The 18,752-nt window shown below is 39.1% G+C and overlaps 2 protein-coding genes across 9 annotated transcripts in view; both read right to left on the bottom strand.

Annotated features, from left to right (window-relative positions):
- The window catches only part of LOC139628887 (contactin-associated protein-like 4), a 156,675-nt gene extending 148,987 nt beyond the window's left edge, over positions 1-7,688 (bottom strand). The window contains exons 1-2 of one of the 2 annotated variants that reach the window (XM_071491037.1): positions 7,322-7,688; positions 2,269-2,365 (exon numbers count right to left, since the gene is read on the bottom strand). In XM_071491037.1, coding sequence (XP_071347138.1) covers positions 2,269-2,311 — 43 coding nt within the window. In that variant the 5' untranslated portion in view covers positions 2,312-2,365; positions 7,322-7,688. Of the gene's footprint in view, positions 1-2,268; positions 2,380-7,321 lie in introns of both variants that reach the window. The other variant, XM_071491035.1, reaches the window with a different exon arrangement.
- A 1,016-nt stretch (positions 7,689-8,704) lies between these two features.
- Positions 8,705-18,752, bottom strand: part of LOC139628889 (rho GTPase-activating protein 12-like) — a 57,100-nt gene continuing 47,052 nt past the window's right edge. For 5 of the 7 annotated variants that reach the window (XM_071491041.1, XM_071491040.1, XM_071491042.1 and 2 more), the window contains 12 exons: positions 18,577-18,654; positions 17,800-17,861; positions 17,408-17,489; positions 15,255-15,356; positions 14,772-14,870; positions 13,909-14,011; positions 12,815-12,934; positions 11,927-12,025; positions 11,558-11,635; positions 11,258-11,392; positions 10,601-10,706; positions 8,705-10,193 (listed from right to left, as the gene is read on the bottom strand). In XM_071491041.1, the coding sequence (XP_071347142.1) occupies positions 10,019-10,193; positions 10,601-10,706; positions 11,258-11,392; positions 11,558-11,635; positions 11,927-12,025; positions 12,815-12,934; positions 13,909-14,011; positions 14,772-14,870; positions 15,255-15,356; positions 17,408-17,489; positions 17,800-17,861; positions 18,577-18,654 (1,239 nt within the window). In that variant the 3' untranslated portion in view covers positions 8,705-10,018. The remainder of the gene's footprint in view (positions 10,194-10,600; positions 10,707-11,257; positions 11,393-11,557; positions 11,636-11,926; positions 12,026-12,814; positions 12,935-13,908; positions 14,012-14,771; positions 14,871-15,254; positions 15,357-17,407; positions 17,490-17,799; positions 17,862-18,576; positions 18,655-18,752) is intronic. The other 2 variants (XM_071491043.1, XM_071491046.1) reach the window with 1 other exon arrangement.

Here is an 18,752-nt window from a genome sequence, read left to right as displayed (position 1 = left end):
GTCTACTCATTTTAAATTTCTGTGTATAAGACATTTTCTATTTTGGATAACAACTATTTCAAGTTTATGACCTAGAATTTTAGTATTTTTCAGTTTGTAAATGTTTATAACAATATTACATTTTTATGACTGAAAGCCTTTTTTCCTTACTATCCCTGAACATAACGTGCTCAATCTCTAGGGTCAGGGGAGGATAACAAAATGCATATCTGTTCAGGGCATTCAATGTTAAAACAATCAAACCTGCCTCAGAGAACTAAATCCTTTCCAAATTGGGTGTTTTCAAGCTCTCAATCAAGTTGTGAAGTAGACGTCACTTTAACCCAAAGACTAGATCTCTCATTTTGGTGGGAGTTAGTGCCAAATTAGTTAGGCCATCTGCTCAGTGATGCTTAGCTTCAAATGCATTAGAAAATAACAGATGGTTGAGTGGAGATGAACATTCATACAAGCGGGAGAGTTTAGTCTGTGTTTGACCAACAGGATGAAGGAGAAGGTCAGTAACACGACACAGGAGTATTATACCTGTCACCTTTTGACCATGCACAACCCTCCATTTTCTTTTAAAGACAACAATAATTGCAGTGATGTTAACTATGTTTTCTTTTGTTATCGAAACATTTACTGGTCCTCGATTCTGCAGAAAACTTATTTAGCATTTTTGATTTTTTATTTCCCATTTTTATTGTCACAATGTAACAATGTTACACTTAAATGCTATTTCCTGAAACAACAATTTTTTCCTTAAAGTATGTTTTTTCCTGAAAAATATAACCTTGTGACTTGAAAACAGCAATAGATATCACTTTGGGTCTCTGAGAGCAGATTCAGGGTAAAAATCTGGGTATGAAGGAGCACAGTATGAAATATATTTTGAGTTTTCAGCCCATTCTGACAGATAAGAAGTGACTCTTCAGTCCTGCCTGCGATGAAAAAAAGAGTAGAAATTCAGAGCAGCGTTCTGAGAGGCTGAGCAGATTCTCAGCAGGTTTTATCTTGCTGGTTAACTGGTTTTTCTCCCAGTACTGACTAAACTTACACTACCAGAGAGAGACACTGAGAGACTACCACCTGGAGCTCCTGTCACTCAATCAAACTCAATAGAGATCTCTCTCACAGTCTGCTGCAACCAACAAAGCTGACAGAAGCCAGCCAAGAGCTGTAAGACCGAAGACAGCTGTGGTTGTTGGTTGTTTATTTTAAAGCAAACAAGCTCAGCTTCAGCTGCTCAGTCAGAAGGCCGTTGAATTTCAACACAAAAGAAGGTGTTTGTCAGTGCCTTCCAAAATAACAAACTTGACTGTTCCAGATGAGTGATTTCTTATCTGACAGCTCTGTGGTTTAGGTCTGGTAAAGTTCCAGAAAGAAAAAATATTTGGTTAAGTTTAGGGAAAGACGAAGGTCAAGGAAAAAACAAAAACCCTGACACTTGGTCAAAGACCTGCAGTGTGAGCTCCACGTGGTCCACAGTCAACTATGTACAATGTGAGCGCAGTAATCATAGGTTCTGGCTGATCAATTAATGTGCTTTTTATTATTATTATTACTATACCATTATTATTATTACTTTAATTTTTTTTTAGATATTTAGACAATAGAGAGTGACAGGAAAGGGACAGAGAAAGAGACAGGGAATCTTCGGTCATGTGGTACACATCCTAACCACTTATTTTTAAATTCTAAGCCATTGTTTAATATCTGTAAAACCTTTTCACAGCCTTGAAAAGCTATTTTTAGGTGTATGGTGTCAACCACTTTCCATAATACATCCACTCACCAAACTAGTTGAAATATCTTCATGGATCTTTCAAAACAGCAAAGCTAAACACTGTGAGGTGGTTGTGCTGCATGTAAAGTCTCAGCCTCTCCCACTCTCTGGTTTCCATTCACTGCAGCCTTTGAGTGAGGTGAACTACATGTCGACACTCTCAGCCCACCTGGCTGTTCCCGCATTCAGTCTGGGTTAAGAGCAGAGAGGTGTGCCAGCACTGGCAACATAAATGTCTGCAGGGAACGTAATCATTATGCAGAGCTGCTAGCAGGAGTCAGAGACGAATCCTGTCAGCCTCTAAGTGAGTGTGAGTGTGTGTGTGTTTGTGTTTAAGTTGCAAAGAAGAATGTAATTACTATGCAGAACTGGTAGCAGCAGTAACAGAGGAGGTCCTGTCTGTATTTGCATGTGTAGTTTGAAGAGGAGTTCCTCAGAGGTGCTCACACACTCATACACACACTCACTGGTGACAGAAAAGACTGCGTGTGTGTGTTGACCTGTCAGTGTCCACTCCTGTTGATGCTCCTCGTGTCTCTCCATTAGTCCTTAGCTGGTGACATCTCCCCGTCCTCTGAGGCCAGTTGTCAGTCAGCTCTGTTTAATGAAACCTAAATTAATGTGGAAATATTGTATTAATTAATGCAACAGACAGTCAAACATCTTATTAAGAAAACACTCAGCCTTTAAATCAAATTAAATTAAACCAAATTGGATATAGAGGTACAGCTGTCACAGTTCATTCATTCATTATCCGCCCACCTTTGCAACATCACCAAGTCATTTCAGACCTTGCCACTCCCTCCTGCTCTCCCTCCTTGCAGCCACCTGACTCTGCCCCACCCACTTACTCACCTCTTACCAATCCCTTAAACAGCTCCTAGTGTATGTACCAGCCCATCTCCACCTGTCAGACTGTCTGGTGTTTTCTGACCAGCTTTCCAGCAGTGCTTATTATCTGTTATTTTTTTTCATATCATTGTAAATTGTACACTTTAAGCTCAGAGAAGTGATTATTGAGTTACTCCAAAAAACAATGATAAAAAGTAATCTTTAGTTGAACCCTACTTCAATTTCAATTTAAGTCTTTCTGAAAGCATTTTCATATTGTTGGTCGGCTGTGAATACTTCAGACTTGAGTCTGTTACACGTGCATTTTAATTACTTCATATTCCCATGTAGTACTTCACTCAAACAAGAAATTTAACCTCATCAATATGTGCAAACACATGAAAACATATTTACTGTAAGTGCTGTTAATTACAGTCTCAGATAACATCAGAAAAAGGGCTTAGGTATAACTTAATTGTTTTGAGATCACTCAGCCTGCGCTTATCATTTTCCATGCAGTCAGCAACTAAGTAGATATTAGCTTGGCCTTATCACCAGGAGCCACAAAGGGCTGAGGGTGAAGTGGAGTGGATGCTGAGGGGAGAGGCTCCTCGGGGAGGCAGCAAATGATCAGAGCCTGACACCGGGCCCGGGGCGCTGCCACAACATCCTCTCTGTGGAGGACCAACAGTGACAGCCACAGCTACCATGTCATTTCAATGTTAACAGAAGAACCTGCTCGTTCTGTAAAGCACAAGTTCACAAAGTATTGATATTAACTTTTAAAATGTAGCCTCATTCAGAGGCCACACTGCAAGGTCAATGTTCGCATCCTCACACTGGCTGCAAAAATTAGACTGAGGAACAAGAAGCTCTCTGCTCCCTCATCAGTGCCTCAAGCCGGGATCCTCAACTTGTACAGTTTAGTATATATTTATATGAACTGTGATAATCTCTTAACATTGATATAAAGCTGTTTTACCTGATGGCTTACTGAATGATTTTTCATTTACTGATTTCACCTTCTGCAATATGAAGCTTTACTGCATTTCTCTGGATAAAGTAACTTTAAACTGAATATCTTTGTAATTTGGACTATTGGTTGGAAAAAGGAATATAGCAACAACATCTTGGCCTTTGAAAATTGTGGAGGGCATTTTTTTGACTATTTTGACATTTAATTGATTAGAATAATCCATAAAATGAAAATTGAGCTGCAGGCATTAGATTTCCAGTACAACCTCAAACTCTGTATTTCTTTCACGTTTTTCTGTCTGTGGTTTTGCCTTGTGACATGTATTTGTGTAAATTTAAAATCTTAAATTCGGCTTTTAGCACTCTGCTTTCCACTCTCCAAAACACAGTGATCATAAATATTCAGAAATAATTCAGCTGGTTTCAGTAAGTTTCATTTCTGAATGTGTCTAGCAATAGATGTGTACTAACATGTCGTAATTTGGTTGATGTGTAGAAAACATCACAAATCTCAACTGGATTCAACTACTTTTAATCAGTTTAAAATGATCAGAAAATGTGGTTTAAGTGGCAATACAGAATTCAGTCAGTGACAACCAAAAAGAATGTATTGTCCTGACTCTATAACTGGAACAATTTAAGTTAGGACAGTCCTTAAAACAAAGAAAATCTAGGCTCAGCAAAACTCTTTCCTGAATGAATGAAGGTTTACACTGTTGTGGGACGCGCACCATGAGATTATAGCAGTTACTATGTAAAATAGGGTACAGTTACTATCTGTTTCTATTAAGAGTCAATATTTCTGCAGAAAAAATATTAGTTTAAAATTTCCTAAAGCATATTTTCCTTCTTTATTCTTACACTTTATCTGTCAGTGCCTCTAACTGACAAAGATCCCAGGATCAGCACCTTGGACAGCGATAATAACGCTCTTTAGTCGGGTTTCCATTGTGGTTTTGTGCAAAATTGAGGCAATTTTTTGGTGCAAATGATGCAAATGGTCTGTGTTTCCTTCATCACTGTATCTGAGCCATGTTTTTGCATGGATCTGTGCAATCTCTACATGTGATTCCACACATGTGGTTCTTCAATTACCGTGATAGGAAGTGTGACAGATATCATACTGCTGAAAAAGTGTGGAACATTGACTTTAGACAGATAGCCCCTCAAGCCTACTGCCATTCTGAGGTTTTACATTATAAACTTAAACAGCATGTTTTGTTGTGGAGCAAATATTTATACGGCTAGTAGATCAAGGGCAGATAGTTCCTTTTTTGAGCATTTGATGCACCAGCGCAGTCAGATTTAAAATCAGGGGCCAGATAAGCATTTAGGAAAGTCAAATGTTGGCAATTTCTCAAAAATAGATGGTATTTCCACAGCAGAATAAAAGAAAACCTCTGCCCCCAGCTGAATGCTTCACATTTGCCCTCTCACACCATGAAATCTCTGATAAAATAATCCATTGCGAAGGTTTAACCCAGACCAGGCATCAAAGATGTTGCACCACAATACTGCTGCCTTCTTAACCATCTGCATCACAAAATCGCACTTTGTGTTTTGCCTTTAATGTGATTTTTGATAGTTATCAGGTCTTCAAAATTGTTCTGTGATGTAGCTATTTATTTATATAGGCTTATATCAAATGCTTGCTTCCTTGTGGTATGTACTTGAGTTTTGATCTGCATCCATGAGATATAAAAGTGATTCCTGAAAGCAAGAGTTCACTTTGTTGCCATTTGGTAAAACTTTTTTTTGTCCTTCTCTGCTGCATGTTGTTGCACTTCTGTTTCACAAAGCTAGCTCTGTAGACTCAACGATGTGTGCCTTTGTTGCCTAACTAAAAACCACCACAGTAAATATTTCATTCAGCCATACTCTAAATTGACTCTTCATTTAGACCCTGGCAGTTTTGACTTTAGCACCACGTTTTTTGCCACAAATTTTAACTTTCCTCTTGACAAGTTTGATGTTGGAAAAGGATGCATGTTAGTGTTGTAAATACTGTATGTCAGAATCATACCAACGGTGTTGTAGGGGACTCCCACAGACCCAAAGTAAAATTTAGCTGGAGCCCTCTTACCTGACCTGTGAGCCATGCAAACCATTTTCAGCTGAATACTTGATGGATATTATTTACTGAGAGACGTGCATCCGTATTGCCCAGAATGCTTCTGCAAATCAATACGTAAAGTTCAATATTTTATCAATAATCAATGCAAATCCCTTGTTTTTATTAAACCAGAGTTGTAACTGGGTCATTGACATGACGTGCATATTTTTGTGTCCGAGTACATTACTTTCCTTTAAAATAATTTTAATTAATTCATGACATGCATCATTTTATTCTATAAAACTGCTGTAATCTGACCATGTTTTCAATGCATTATAATAATGTATATATTTTATATTTTGGCATCTCAAACCACCAAAATGTCAGGTGGCGCAACCGTCCGAGTTAATGAACAGCCTGAGAAAAGTATTAAATATGATATTTTAATAATAATAAACTCAAAATAAGACCTTTCAATTAAACTAAATTCACAAAGATTAACAGTTTTAAAGGTGTTAAGATAATTCAAAAACTTTTTTCCAGGAATTTGTGTATTGTCAAATGTCAGGGTGGTGCAACTGTATACATGCATCCTTTATTCTGAAGGATATTCCATCAGCCAGAGGACCCCAGGTGATCTTTATTGATGAGTGAAAAGGTTTGTAGAGCTCTCTCAAATATTGATAAAAATAGCTACTTTCAACTAATAGTTGGGTTGGTACACTTTTCATGTCAGGTGCTACGACCAAGGTAAAACTAGGAAAATGTTATTTTATTATGAGACTCTTCATTTTATTAAAAAAAAACCATATGTATGAACTTGGTTAGGTTAAACAGGTGTCTAAGTAGAAGCCTGTTTAATTTGAAATTAGCTGCAAAAGTCAGGTGACACAACTGAATCATCAGGTGGTGCGACCAGGTAAAATATTTATTCAAACCAATAAATGATAGGTTAAAGTGAACAAATGGTTGGAGACTATGAGGTATATAGCTATTGTATTAAATAGATTCATCTGTATATTTATATACACGTTTTTCTGTATTTAAATGTAAAATTGGATATTAAAAATATTAAATACCTGCCCACTGAAATGCAAGAATCTTAAATTATAGTTAACAAAATAGCAATGTGTTAGCCACTATAGACACACTCAGGTATACTTGCCAAACATTTCACTTAGAATAAATAGAAGGATATAAAAAAAGTAAATTTGGTTGCGCCACCGGACATTTTTCAGGTGGTGAGGTTAAAAAAAGTCAAAAAATTAATTTAAAACTTGGAAATGTTGTAACACAAATAAGCCTTGTTGAAACACATTATTCTAATTTCAAAAATATGCATACTTTAATAATTAAAAGCTTTATTTGTCAATGACTAAACCTCGACTGAGAGGGAAGATAAACGCCGCCTTGTTGTCCGGGCTGTACCGTCGGGACCGGCCCCACAGCGGCCGCTGCTGGGCGGTTACCACCTGCGGTTCCCACCGTTGACCGTCGGCGTTAAACAAACAATAAATAGTTGTATTTCACTAACTTTTGTCGGGCACAGAGTCACAGGACTGCCCTGAGGGGAACCTGCCGGGCAGGACACAGACAAACTGCCCGCCGAGAGAGATGCGCTGTAAGCTAGCACCTGGACGTTAGCCGACCGTTACTTTCTCACGTAAAAGTTGGAGTTAAAAACACGAGTTCACCTGTTTGCTGCTCCCGCAGTTCACGCTGGTGGTATTTTTTCCTTCTTCTTTTCAGGAGCAGAGGTAGATTATAGGTCCGTCTCATCTCCCCTCTGAAGTTGTAAACATTGATTTGACACCAGCGGGAGCCGGGTCTGTGGAAATAGCGGAGCTTACGCAAATTGCGTAATGAGCGTACGCGGCTCTGACGACACCGAGGACGTTAATAGGACTTTTAATTATATCATCCACCACAAGGATCTATGAAAAATCAAAAATATACTAGCTAAACACAATAAAATTCAAAAGCAATCTCCAAAATGACCATAAAGTTTAAATTTAGCCTTTGAGCTTAGATCATAAATTTCCAGTCATGTATTTCCTGGCTCCGATCCTTTAAGAGCTGCTCAGGCCACAACATAAACATTAAGGTAGAAATAGTAAAGACAATGTAGTGCTTATTATCTACATTACATTTGTCGTTTTTGGACTCATTTTCATAATTTACAAACAACCTGAAGGCCCGAGATACGAAGATACAAGCAAAATAATTCCTTACAGTCAATTTAATCTTTTAAATTATTGGTTATTGATGTTGACATGAGTTTGATTATTATCAGGGATATCCCATTTTATAGTGAAATAGATTACTTCATAACCATTTTGTGGCTCAGTGGGAGAAAACTTCCACTTTCACAGGTGTAGCTCACAGCAGGAAAATCACAGGTGTATTTCATAACCTTAATGAAGGCAGCATTTCAGTTAGGATCCAGTTCCAGCACCTCGTTGTCATGGCTAGATTAATCCCATAGGAAGCCCCTACAGACCTCCATTACACACGGCAGTTTCATAATTTCCCCTGGCACCCAAAAACCAATTCTGATGATCAGATGATTAATTGATTAGTGGGTTGACAGAAAATTAATTGGCGACAAGTACAATGGTTCATTATTCATTCAACTCTCGTTAAAGGAAAAAAAGATAGCTGAAGTTCGACAGAATGTTAAGATGACTAACATCTCACAGATGTCCTCTCCTTATGGTACCAACTAATGTCAGTTGCAGCCTTAAAAAGTGAACTTAATTTTAACATCAGTGACATTTACATCCATATACAATTGTGAAATTTCTGTGGCTCAACTTAAATGTTGCATTATCTCAGGTGGCAAATTATTTTGATGTACCTTTAAAACCTTTTTTAATATTATTCTGAACCTTTCAGTTTTGTGTATTAATTATTAACTGAAATGGGCTGTTATTAGTTTCATAGTGAAAATGAAGAACAAAATTTTAGCACATATGAGCTTAGTGGGAAACTCTGGCAGTGCCAATGTCTTCAATATCACGCTAAGCTACCTGGAACCAGCACAAGTGGACATTAAATAAAAAAGTATAAAAACAACATAAAGAATGTCTCCTCTTATTAGAGGCCTTTATTCCAGTCTGATAAAGCCAACATTTACTTTACATTCACAATCTTTCATCTACCTGATTCACAGGTAAACCGCCACATCCCCAGTTCACAACTTCATTCCTCACATGTTGGTTACACAGTGATCACAAAATAGTGATTTCTCCCTCTTATCTTATTTTTAACACTCCAGGCATATGTACTTATATTTACTATTTGTACAATATATTGTCAGTAAATCCATTCATCCATCCACCCATCCCCCCATCCACATGCACACACATAAACACTGTACAAATGTATCAATGGAGACATGTTTCAAGGCTGTTTGCCATAACATTTTATATCCATTGGTCAAGGAAAGGAACAGCTGAGTACCGTTGTTTGTTTTCAAGTTCATGTTCTGACCACTGCGAGATGATTTGTTCTAGAAGCCAAATGGAGAAGATGGCATGCAGATATAATACAGAGTGATAATCTCTCAAGTGTTCAGAGGACCCCGGTCCAGTATTTCAGGAGGAGGGGGGAAAGAGGGGAAGAGAGGCAGATGCAGAGAGCGAGAGGAGAACAAAACATTTAAAATAAAAAGAACAGAGAACATGAAAGAGACAAAAATGTTCTTTAAAATTGTATAATTCCTAAATAAAAAAAAAAAACCTCCAAATCCCTTCTCCTTGTTCTAGCTCCAGCTTATTTCACCTCTTAGTGTCTACACATCTAAAGCCAAGCTGAGGGAAGAGAGCAGTTTGGTTTCTTCTGTTGGTTCCCCAGTGTGGTACATACAGGAGTGATGAGTCAGTATAAGTGATGAAATTTACAGTACGATACATACAGGTTGCATCCAACATCATAAACCTCCAATACTGCTGCCTCCTCTGTGATAGAGGTTTACTGAGGCTCATTCCTCTGCAGCTCCTTTGGTCTCAGTCAGTCTGTGCAGTAGCAGAGGCTTGTTTGGCCAGTCTATTATTAACTTTAGGAATCCAGTGTCAGGACAGGAGGACGTCACCTTTGCAGTAAAGTGGCACAAATGCAGCTGCAGGAGAAAACGAGATACTGAAAAGTGCAAAGAGTCTAAACTTTTTGGTCGTTAGTTAGTTACAGCGATGTTTTGGTTTATGAAGCATATTTGGCTTTGGTCCAGAGGTTGCAAGATTGGAGAAGCCAGTGACTGCAGGTTGGTTTGAGATGAAGAGAAGCTGCCCCCGGGCCGAGCCGGGCCGTTTTTGGCAGGGCCATGCTGGGTTAGGAAGAGCTCTGCGTTGGGAGAGAAAATAAACAAAAGGCTCATCCTCTGGCGTCTCAGTCTACCTGCCAAAAATGTTCTCATACTCCAGCAGTATCAGCTCCACTATCTGGTTCTGGTAGACCATGTGGACCGCCATGTTCCAGGTCTCGGTTTCAGGCCGCAGCAGCGTGGGGCCGAACACGATGGCCACACTCTGGGTGGTCATACGGTTTTCCTCACCGTGGTCGATCACCCTGGGGGGGAAGGAGGAGTGGTTAAAAAAACATTTTAATCTCCATAGCGGTAAAAGATTAGTGAATTAATCAAATCGTTAATACATAATAAACTGATAATAAATTAATCATTTAAGTCATTTATCAGACCAAAAGTGTTAAATATTTTCTGGTTCCAGCCTCTCTGGTGTGAGGATTTGCTGCTTTTCTCCGTGTCTATCATTTTAAATTAAATTTCCTTGGGTTTTGGAGCATGGTCTCTGGAAAATAAGTAACTCACTAAAGTGACAAAATAATCTGCAGATTAAATAGTTAATGAAAACAATTCTCCGGTGAAGCCCGAAACCTCTGCAGTTCCTATCCATTCTGAGTCTGTTTTCAAAATAAACTTGTGTTTTAGGGGGCGGGGGAATCAATGTTTTACTTACTTCCTGAGGTGTTTGAAGAGGAGCTGCATGGTGTCGTGGTTGGGCTTGGGCAGCTGTCTGACCAGATCTTTGATGGAGTGAACCCGCTGTTTGTAGTCTGGTGTCTCTGCAGAACAAAAAACAAAGTGTATTAAAGTCTGACGGAACAATCTGAGCCACCAGAGTCAAGTTCATTTCCAGTGCAACAATCTTTCACTGATACAAAGCTGGGTTCACTTGATGTTAGAGGTCTATCAAATTAAATTATATTTTTAAAGTGGGGTTTGGGGACCTCATTGGTTGATATTAATGAGGTTTTCAAGCAAAGTAATTTTTTTATAAAATTTTTCAACAGGACAATAAATAAAGTTCAAACTAAATATTTCACTTTTTAAAAGCTTAAAACCGTGCATTCAGTTTGTATTCTTCAAGTTAGCATAAAATCAGTAAAATAAAAAAGAAACTACTGGAAAAAAGCTTTGATCTCAAGTCTGTGACAAGAAGAATTTGATGGTTTGGGGTTTTACAGCAGTAAATTTCCAGGCACAGTCTTGCTTTTGACATAAAGAGGCTTCCACTGACAACATACTTAGTAATACAGACAGTGCATAACGTTCACACTGAGGGAGTGCATGAATAAATAAACACGTTTGCACTACAGCGGTATGCAGCACTTACTGATGGCGCTGACAAAGTCATGGAAGAGAGTGTAGGTGAAGAGAGGCTCGGGCAGCTCTCTGAAGTACATCTTTAAAGCTCCAGTGGTCACATGGATGTCCTCCCACTTTCCGTCTGCCAGGTTCACCTTCTCATCTGGACACACACAAACCCTCCAGTCAAAGACTCTTATAAAAGTTTACACCACAAAAAGACACTACCAGAAATTCAACTAAAATATTTCAATTAACCTTTTAGTCCTTTCACATCATTCTCATTATTATTTTCATTTCAAATAAAGGAAAATAGGGAGGGACTCACCGTGATTAACAGCAAAGCGTAGTTTCTGTATGACGGCCAGGTTTCCACTGACTCTGTACAGACCGTCTACACACAGACCTGCAGGGGATGATGGGAGGGAAACACCACTTCAGTAATATTTAGAAATTATTCTTATGGTTTGACTTTTTTCGCTTAGAATCCTTCAAAACAAGAGTACTTTATGCTTTCAGACAGTCAAGTATTTCTACTCCTCTAAAACCTGTAGTAACAGTGAGTAATATCTGATATTACCTGTGTTATCAAGTGGCAGTAAACCCCACCCATCTTTTACTACAAGTTAGATTAAAAGAAACTAGAATTGTTTCCTTTTAACTCAGATTTGGTAAAGTGACATATATCCAAACCCACCATTGTTCTCCACATGGTCGATGCACATCTTCACAAAGTCTGGCACAGTGCTGTTCTCCCTGTGACACAGACTGGACAGACTGCAGCCAAACACCTGATCTGAAGACACACAATGACAAAAACAAAGTCACACAACAGTCCAAAGTCCTCAGTCAGCAGCGTGTGTTCTGTCAACACTCAGATCTCAGCTTCCAAAGCCTCCCTGTACTTATACTTCAATAAAAATGGAAGTTATCTACCTGTGTGCCTTTTAAAATGTCATGTAGGCTAAAAGCTTAATGCAATAAACATGGAAGTTTGAAACCGAATGTCAGTGAGGTCAGAGCGACATGATTTATTTTAACATACTGTACTATTTTTCTAACATAAAGTAGATGTTGTACGATATGAAGTGTGAGTAAAATGACAAAATGTTGGGACTTGATAACGAACAAATTTGGACTGTATCTGTGTGTGTGAACTGATGTCCAACTTCCTGATTTGATAGTTATCATTGTCCAGTTAAAAAATGTTTAGAGAGAGGAAAAGGAAGGGAGGGAAAAGTAAAAAACAAACAAAAAAAACCAAAAAACTTGTTTTCACATGTGTGTGTATCTTTCAGGCAGTTAAATGTTTATTTAAATGGTCGACTGGTTGAGCTCTCAACCTATAAAAGATCACCATCAGTTTTTATCATGATCATGATCTCCACTGGACAACATGTTTTCTTCCACCAGTTAATCCAATAAAAGTATGAAACTAAAATACAATGTGATGCTCCTTTAGTAAAATTCACTGCTTGTGTCTGTAGTGTGTTTGCTGCTGGGACACCAAGATAAACTGGAGGCAGCTGGTGTCTCAGATGTGAGAGAAGTTTGTGTTTGTCAGCGCAGCTTGTTGCTCTGTTACCTTTGATGTAGCCCTTGTCTCTGACAGCCTGAAGGGTCGGGCGGCGGGTGAGGAACTTCTTCAGCTTGTGTCTGGTCTTCTTGTTGTCGGAGGCGTCCATGCTGGTGGAGGTCTTCATGGCTGTTGAGGAGAGATGAGACAGGATGGTGTTGTCCAACACTCGTACAAGCACACTGATCGCCATGACGGCCGCTCGATGTTGTGGAGGAATGAAACTGATAAGCAGTTGTTTTATAGAACAGGTATGAGGCTGTCAACACACTGAGCCACACTGATAACTGTTTGTACTTTAAGCTTTGACTATACTCTTCGACACTGTATGTATCCTGTTCATTTTTCTTCTTTTTAGATAAGTCCTAGTATCATTTTTGCTATTTTCCTATTTCATTCACTTAAATTTTTGACTCTTCATTATTTGTTATCAGTTTCACCAAAATGTTTAGGTAGTACTTTACTTTTAAAAAACTCCCAAAATGGTATGTGCTTTCAGAGAGAGGAAGACTATTACACAAGCAAATCCTAACTACCTTCAAGAAACCTTCCTCATCTCAGGTTAGGAAATCCTCAAAACACAATCCAGCAATGGTTCTCAACTTTAACGTCTGTTATCTCGCTGAAGTTTTTTGCTACGTTGACCACTTCACTCTAAAAATACCCTTTAGCAAAAAAACGAAGTGCATTTGTCAGTTGCACCACAACTAGGAGAGTCTCTCCACAGCTGCTCGTAGCTGCTTGGCGAACTGCAGGATCACAGCCCGGGGTAACCTGTTATCTACTAAAATGTATTTTGTCATCAAACTGCAACACATCGTTAGGGTCTGCCATGAGCCTCTAAATGAATCCATTGACTTTTTATTGGTTGTGTAAAAACAATAAATTAGCTGAGTGATGGCAAAGTCAAAGTTAGGACAGATTAACAGTTATTTAACATTTTGAGAGGTTAGGAAGTTAAGACAGGAGCATTGACTTAGGAACTGTTCATCTGTAATGGCTTTTTTTCCCAAATCAGTTGCTATCCCTTATTCCCATGGTTACCACACAGTGAAGACAGTTGTTATGGCCTCCTGCTTGACACAATGAAACAGCACACACACCTCTGCCTTTCTTTGAGTCTCTGTGTTCTTTCTCCTTGTCAGGTTTCTCAAAACCAGGCGAGTCGGGCATGTCCTCTTCAATGGCCTCATCAGACTCCCAGGCCTAAGACAGACACACACACACACACACACACACACACACACACACACACACACACACACACACACACACACACACACACACACACACACAGGGAGATAAGACACTGGTTGTACGAACCTCTACCTGCTGTACCTTTGGACTCTCATGGCAGGGAAACAATAAACTTCATGTGTTTATTACAAGTGAAACCAAGCTGATTCAATCTTAAAACAAACAGCAAGTGAACTCCCAGAGTTATTTGTCAAATTATTGTAATTTTATGCAGTTTTTAAAATGTTATTTCTATTCAAATGTGTGTTAACAGCGAGTTGAGGGTTTCAGGTTTTTTATGAATGATTATAAGAGTGCCTAACATTCAGAAATAACCAAAGATTCAATCAATGATTCCTCCTTCGTTGCCCTGCAAACTTCACACATCTGTACAGCATAATGTATTTATGACACTACTGTGTATGTAGTATGTGTCTCAGTCTACCCCTGTGGATAAAATGAGCAGCTGGTGCTCAGTTGGACATGCAGTTGAGTTCATCTGTCTTAAAATATCTACTTCCATCAAAAACGTGAACATGCCGACACCATTTCATTAAGCGTGTCAAAGTCTACTCTTCTCCTCCTCTCGACAACCTGCACAGTCTCAAACCCTCTCCCTAATCTGACCAACATTTTATCCCATGCTGCAAGACAAATGGTGTTGTTGTAGACCTTAATTTCCTAAACTAACAACTTTCTGGGAGAGTAAGTGAAGAGTGTCGGTCCTCACATGGGTGCTGATGGTGTCCTGCAGCGTTCGGTACCAGTCGTTGATGACATTGTCATTTTCTGACTGGATCAGCAGCTCTGTGCCCTGTCGAGTCTTCAGCTGCAACCAGGAAAGAGACGCCAAATCAGCCTCCACAAAATCAGCTACACCCTGATTGTGTATTTTTAAACCATCTTTATTGTTTATTTCTTTATGTGTTCTCTATGTATCTGGGCTCATGAAGTAAAAATCTGTGATTTTATATGTTTACAGCCAAAATATGGTAATTTTGTTGTTTTGTTGGAAGCCAAAACAGAGTTGTGGAATGAAATAGGAGTAAAAATGTAGAAAAAACCCTCCTGAAGATTTCTGAAAAAGATTGTTTTGTTTGTATTTGAGACAACTCAGTGCTTTCAAACTATTATAGAAAAAAAACACAAAAACTGATTCAAAACAAGCAAAAGACTGAAGAGCACATAAAACTTGATGTGAGCTCTCACCCACCTCTATAACATGCTTTTTGCTGGATTTGTCCTTGGAGGCCCATTCCACCGAGCCGCCCCTCAGGTCTACAGTGAACTCGGGTTTGGACTGACTGCTTCCAAACTAGAGACAAGAAAAGAATCAAAAGACAGCAGATTAACACACAAAAGACCTGCTCATATATAGATACACCTTCCAGTATAGCTCTTTTCAGCTTTCATCGCTCTGTTAAACAAATGCTAGCTGTATTACTTGCATATTATTGTACTTGATTCTTGGTTGTTGGTGATGTTATTGTGGAGGGCTATGTTGTTCAATGTCTGTCCTTCACTGTAATGTCTTGTTGTTGTAATATTCTAGACACAAAAGGAATTTATGAAAGGATAAAGAAGAAAACTTACTAAATGACATGTTTATGCTCCATATATACACTCAACTGGTTTATTAGGAACATCTGGTAAAACTAATGCAGTCTAATACAACAGTCCTGCAGTAAATCCTCCTCATGAAGGTTATAATATTCAGTTTTATTGTCACTGTGGTGTTGATTCAACTCTAGGACCATTTTGGAGGACGCAGTTTGTGCTGCTGTTGAACTGTATTAGAGGTTTCTATTGTTAAGCCCACTCTTATTGATATAAATGGGGTGGTGTTTAATTGTTGCTGTTAAGGAGAAATTCAAATGTCACTGCTCGGTAAAATAATAAAAAACACCTATCAGTATAACTCAATACAGTTCAGCAGCACTTCACACTAAAGCCCAAAATGATCAGTCACCTCTGAAACAGTTTCAATAAAAACTGAACATTATAACCTTCATGAAGGAGGATTTATTGCAGGACTGCTGCAGTAGACTGCATTAGTTTTGGCTAGATAAAGCTAATAAGCTGACAACTGAGTGTATATGCATATGTTTAATTTTGAATTGATTATAAAAGGTAATTCCAATGAGTAATTGGAAATCCACCTCTTCTGATGTGCGTGCATGCTGAATTGAAGTTCTCAAGGTGAAGGAAAATGATCCAGTTACACAACCAAAGCTCATTACCATTCCTTTTACCTTGAGAGCTCATTAACTGCAGGAAAAAAAGAAAAAAAAAGTGCAGAGACTAAAAGCTAAGGAGACTGTTGAGTTTTGCTCCACCAGTCAACACACATGCAAAAAACTGAAAGTAATCCTTCCTGAGTGTCATGCTCTGTCCATATAATCAGAAAGCATGACAGCAGACCTTCATCTGAAGTCTGAACTTTACAGCTTACAAGTCTGGTGTTTCATGAACTCCATCCTGCCTTCTGAGGCAAAACCATTAGACAAATGTCTACAATGTCAAATAAATATTCCTCTTTATAGTCGTGTTAATCCACAGATTAAAATGTTTCTTCTAATAAAGACACAGTAATATTGCCCCCGTCTTTGCCTCATGCTAGTGACTGATAACACAGAGGGGTTGGGGTCAGAGCATGACAGACAGGACGGAGATGTCGTGTAGAGGAGGAGAGAGAGAAGCACACAGAAGGAAGGAGGAAGCACATACAGAGGCAGCTCGGTCGAGCCCTGAGCAGCCATAGGAGACAGCAGGACGTTTCTTAGCAGACGGCCTCCAGTTACTCAACAGTGACAGGAGAAATTCAGGGAGGGAGCCACTGTGGTAGAATGGCTGCATGGAGGGATGAAGGGGGGATGAAGAAAAGGAAGACATGGGGAGGGAGGTGAAGCCAAAGGTAAAGAGATGGAGGCATGGAAAGAGAAAGAAAAAGAAACATCCAGGAAGGAGAAAGTTCAACCCCAACTTCCCTCAAATGACCTGACAAATAGCTTAGAAACTTTTAAGGCTGCATTGACAAATCAAAGGAGGCATAAAAACTGAATCCTGCAGAATAAAAAAGGCACCTGCCTCTTTTAGACTGGCTCAGACAACACACTTTTCCTTTGGATTGAACTTAATGGAGGAGGCCTTTTAACATAAAAGAACAGCAACAACAATAACTACACAGAGATGACAGACTCGTCCTCGCCCTCTGTTCAACAGCCCCAAATGATCGAGAACAATACTCTACTGTATGCAACCTTGTCTAGACAGCAACACCACACAATTACTGACTTGATGAGAAATAACGTTTCTTTCTTTTTTTTTTTTTTTTTTTTTTTACAGAAAAATGTTTCTGTCACTCACCCAGCTGGTTCCACCTCCTTGTCCTTTGGCAAACAGCAATGTGGATCCTTGGAGGACGGTCCAGGAAGAAGTCCAGTTCTTCCTGCAACAGATAATTCAGAAAAACTCTTGAGTGCGGTCAGTAAATATGTGCAGTGTCCTGTGTATTTATTCAGCAATAGAGCAGGTTATAGAACCAAAAACAAGTACTAAAAACAGTGAAGCTGCATCTAAGGACTGATGATGAGCTATTTGAATAATGCAGAAATTTAGACAAAGTTCTTGTACATCTTTGTGTTAAGACAAAAAAAAAGAATAACTGGAACCAAAAAGAGGAGGTTTGAAAAAGACCTAACCGATTAAAATGATCTTAAAGAAGAACTAGATTTAGCTAAAGCGTTGGTGTTACTCACCGTACTTTCTTGCCATTCTCAGTGATCTTTGTCACATTCAGAACCCCACACTTTTCAGATGGCTGGAGACAAAAAACAAGCGTCAGAACAACATCATTTTACAGACACAAACTATGACTGATAACCACAGCAGGATCACGGAGGAGAAAGCTGCTGTCAAAACTAAATATTGGTAAACAATAAGCATGTGTCAAACCATTGTGAAACACCGCCACCGCAAAAACACACCGCCACCAGAACAATCACAGCTTTAAGTCTAGGGTAAAAACAGACTGCTGTCATTATCCCCGCTCAGGAAAGACAAGAGACCAGACATTAGAGAGTGCACAGAGAGAAATAAATGAGAAAAGGCTCAAAAGAGGATTCTTGGTGAAGCTACTGCAGCATTTAGCTAGTCATCTTTTACCTTTTTGGATAAAGAAGCAAACTTTGGGGAAACATGGATGATCAACCAAGCCAGGAGCAAACCCGAAAGAATATTTTAATGTCTCTTGACAACAAAAAAACCTTGTGTGATTTAAACAAGCCCAAGTAATATGCCTATTGACCTATTAACGCAGCTTATTACAGTGTTTCTACACAGGCTCGAGTCCAAATTTCCTCTTATTCTGTGTAACGCTTGACTTTTCTTTAATTTTTTTTCCACATTTTCGAGACCTGTGGAGGAACCCTGCAGTGAGCTGCAACATGTGTCACTGCTCACAACCTCAGACCAAGTTAAAGTCCTGTAGGACAGAGCCTGGTGGATGAGGTGAGGTTACAGGGGTGAGTACTAACAGAGGCGGGGGGCTTGGGAGACGAAGGGCAGGAGTCAGAAGAGTCAGGAGAGGGGGGCTTGGGGCTCAGAGGAGCATCCTAGTGAGGAGACAGGGATGGGAAAAAAAAAGAAAAACACACTGTCATATGAGATAACAACAGAAAGTTAATGAGAAGATGATTTGAGGTTAAGAAGA

This window comes from Trachinotus anak, unplaced genomic scaffold (assembly GCF_046630095.1).
Source record: "Trachinotus anak isolate AG129_WGS33_773 ecotype Australia unplaced genomic scaffold, CSIRO_AGI_Tana_v1 ptg000012l, whole genome shotgun sequence".
NCBI classification, from domain to species: domain Eukaryota; kingdom Metazoa; phylum Chordata; class Actinopteri; order Carangiformes; family Carangidae; genus Trachinotus; species Trachinotus anak.
The sequence above is the reverse complement of the archived record's forward strand: the minus strand, read 5'-3'. Positions and strand labels throughout refer to the sequence as shown.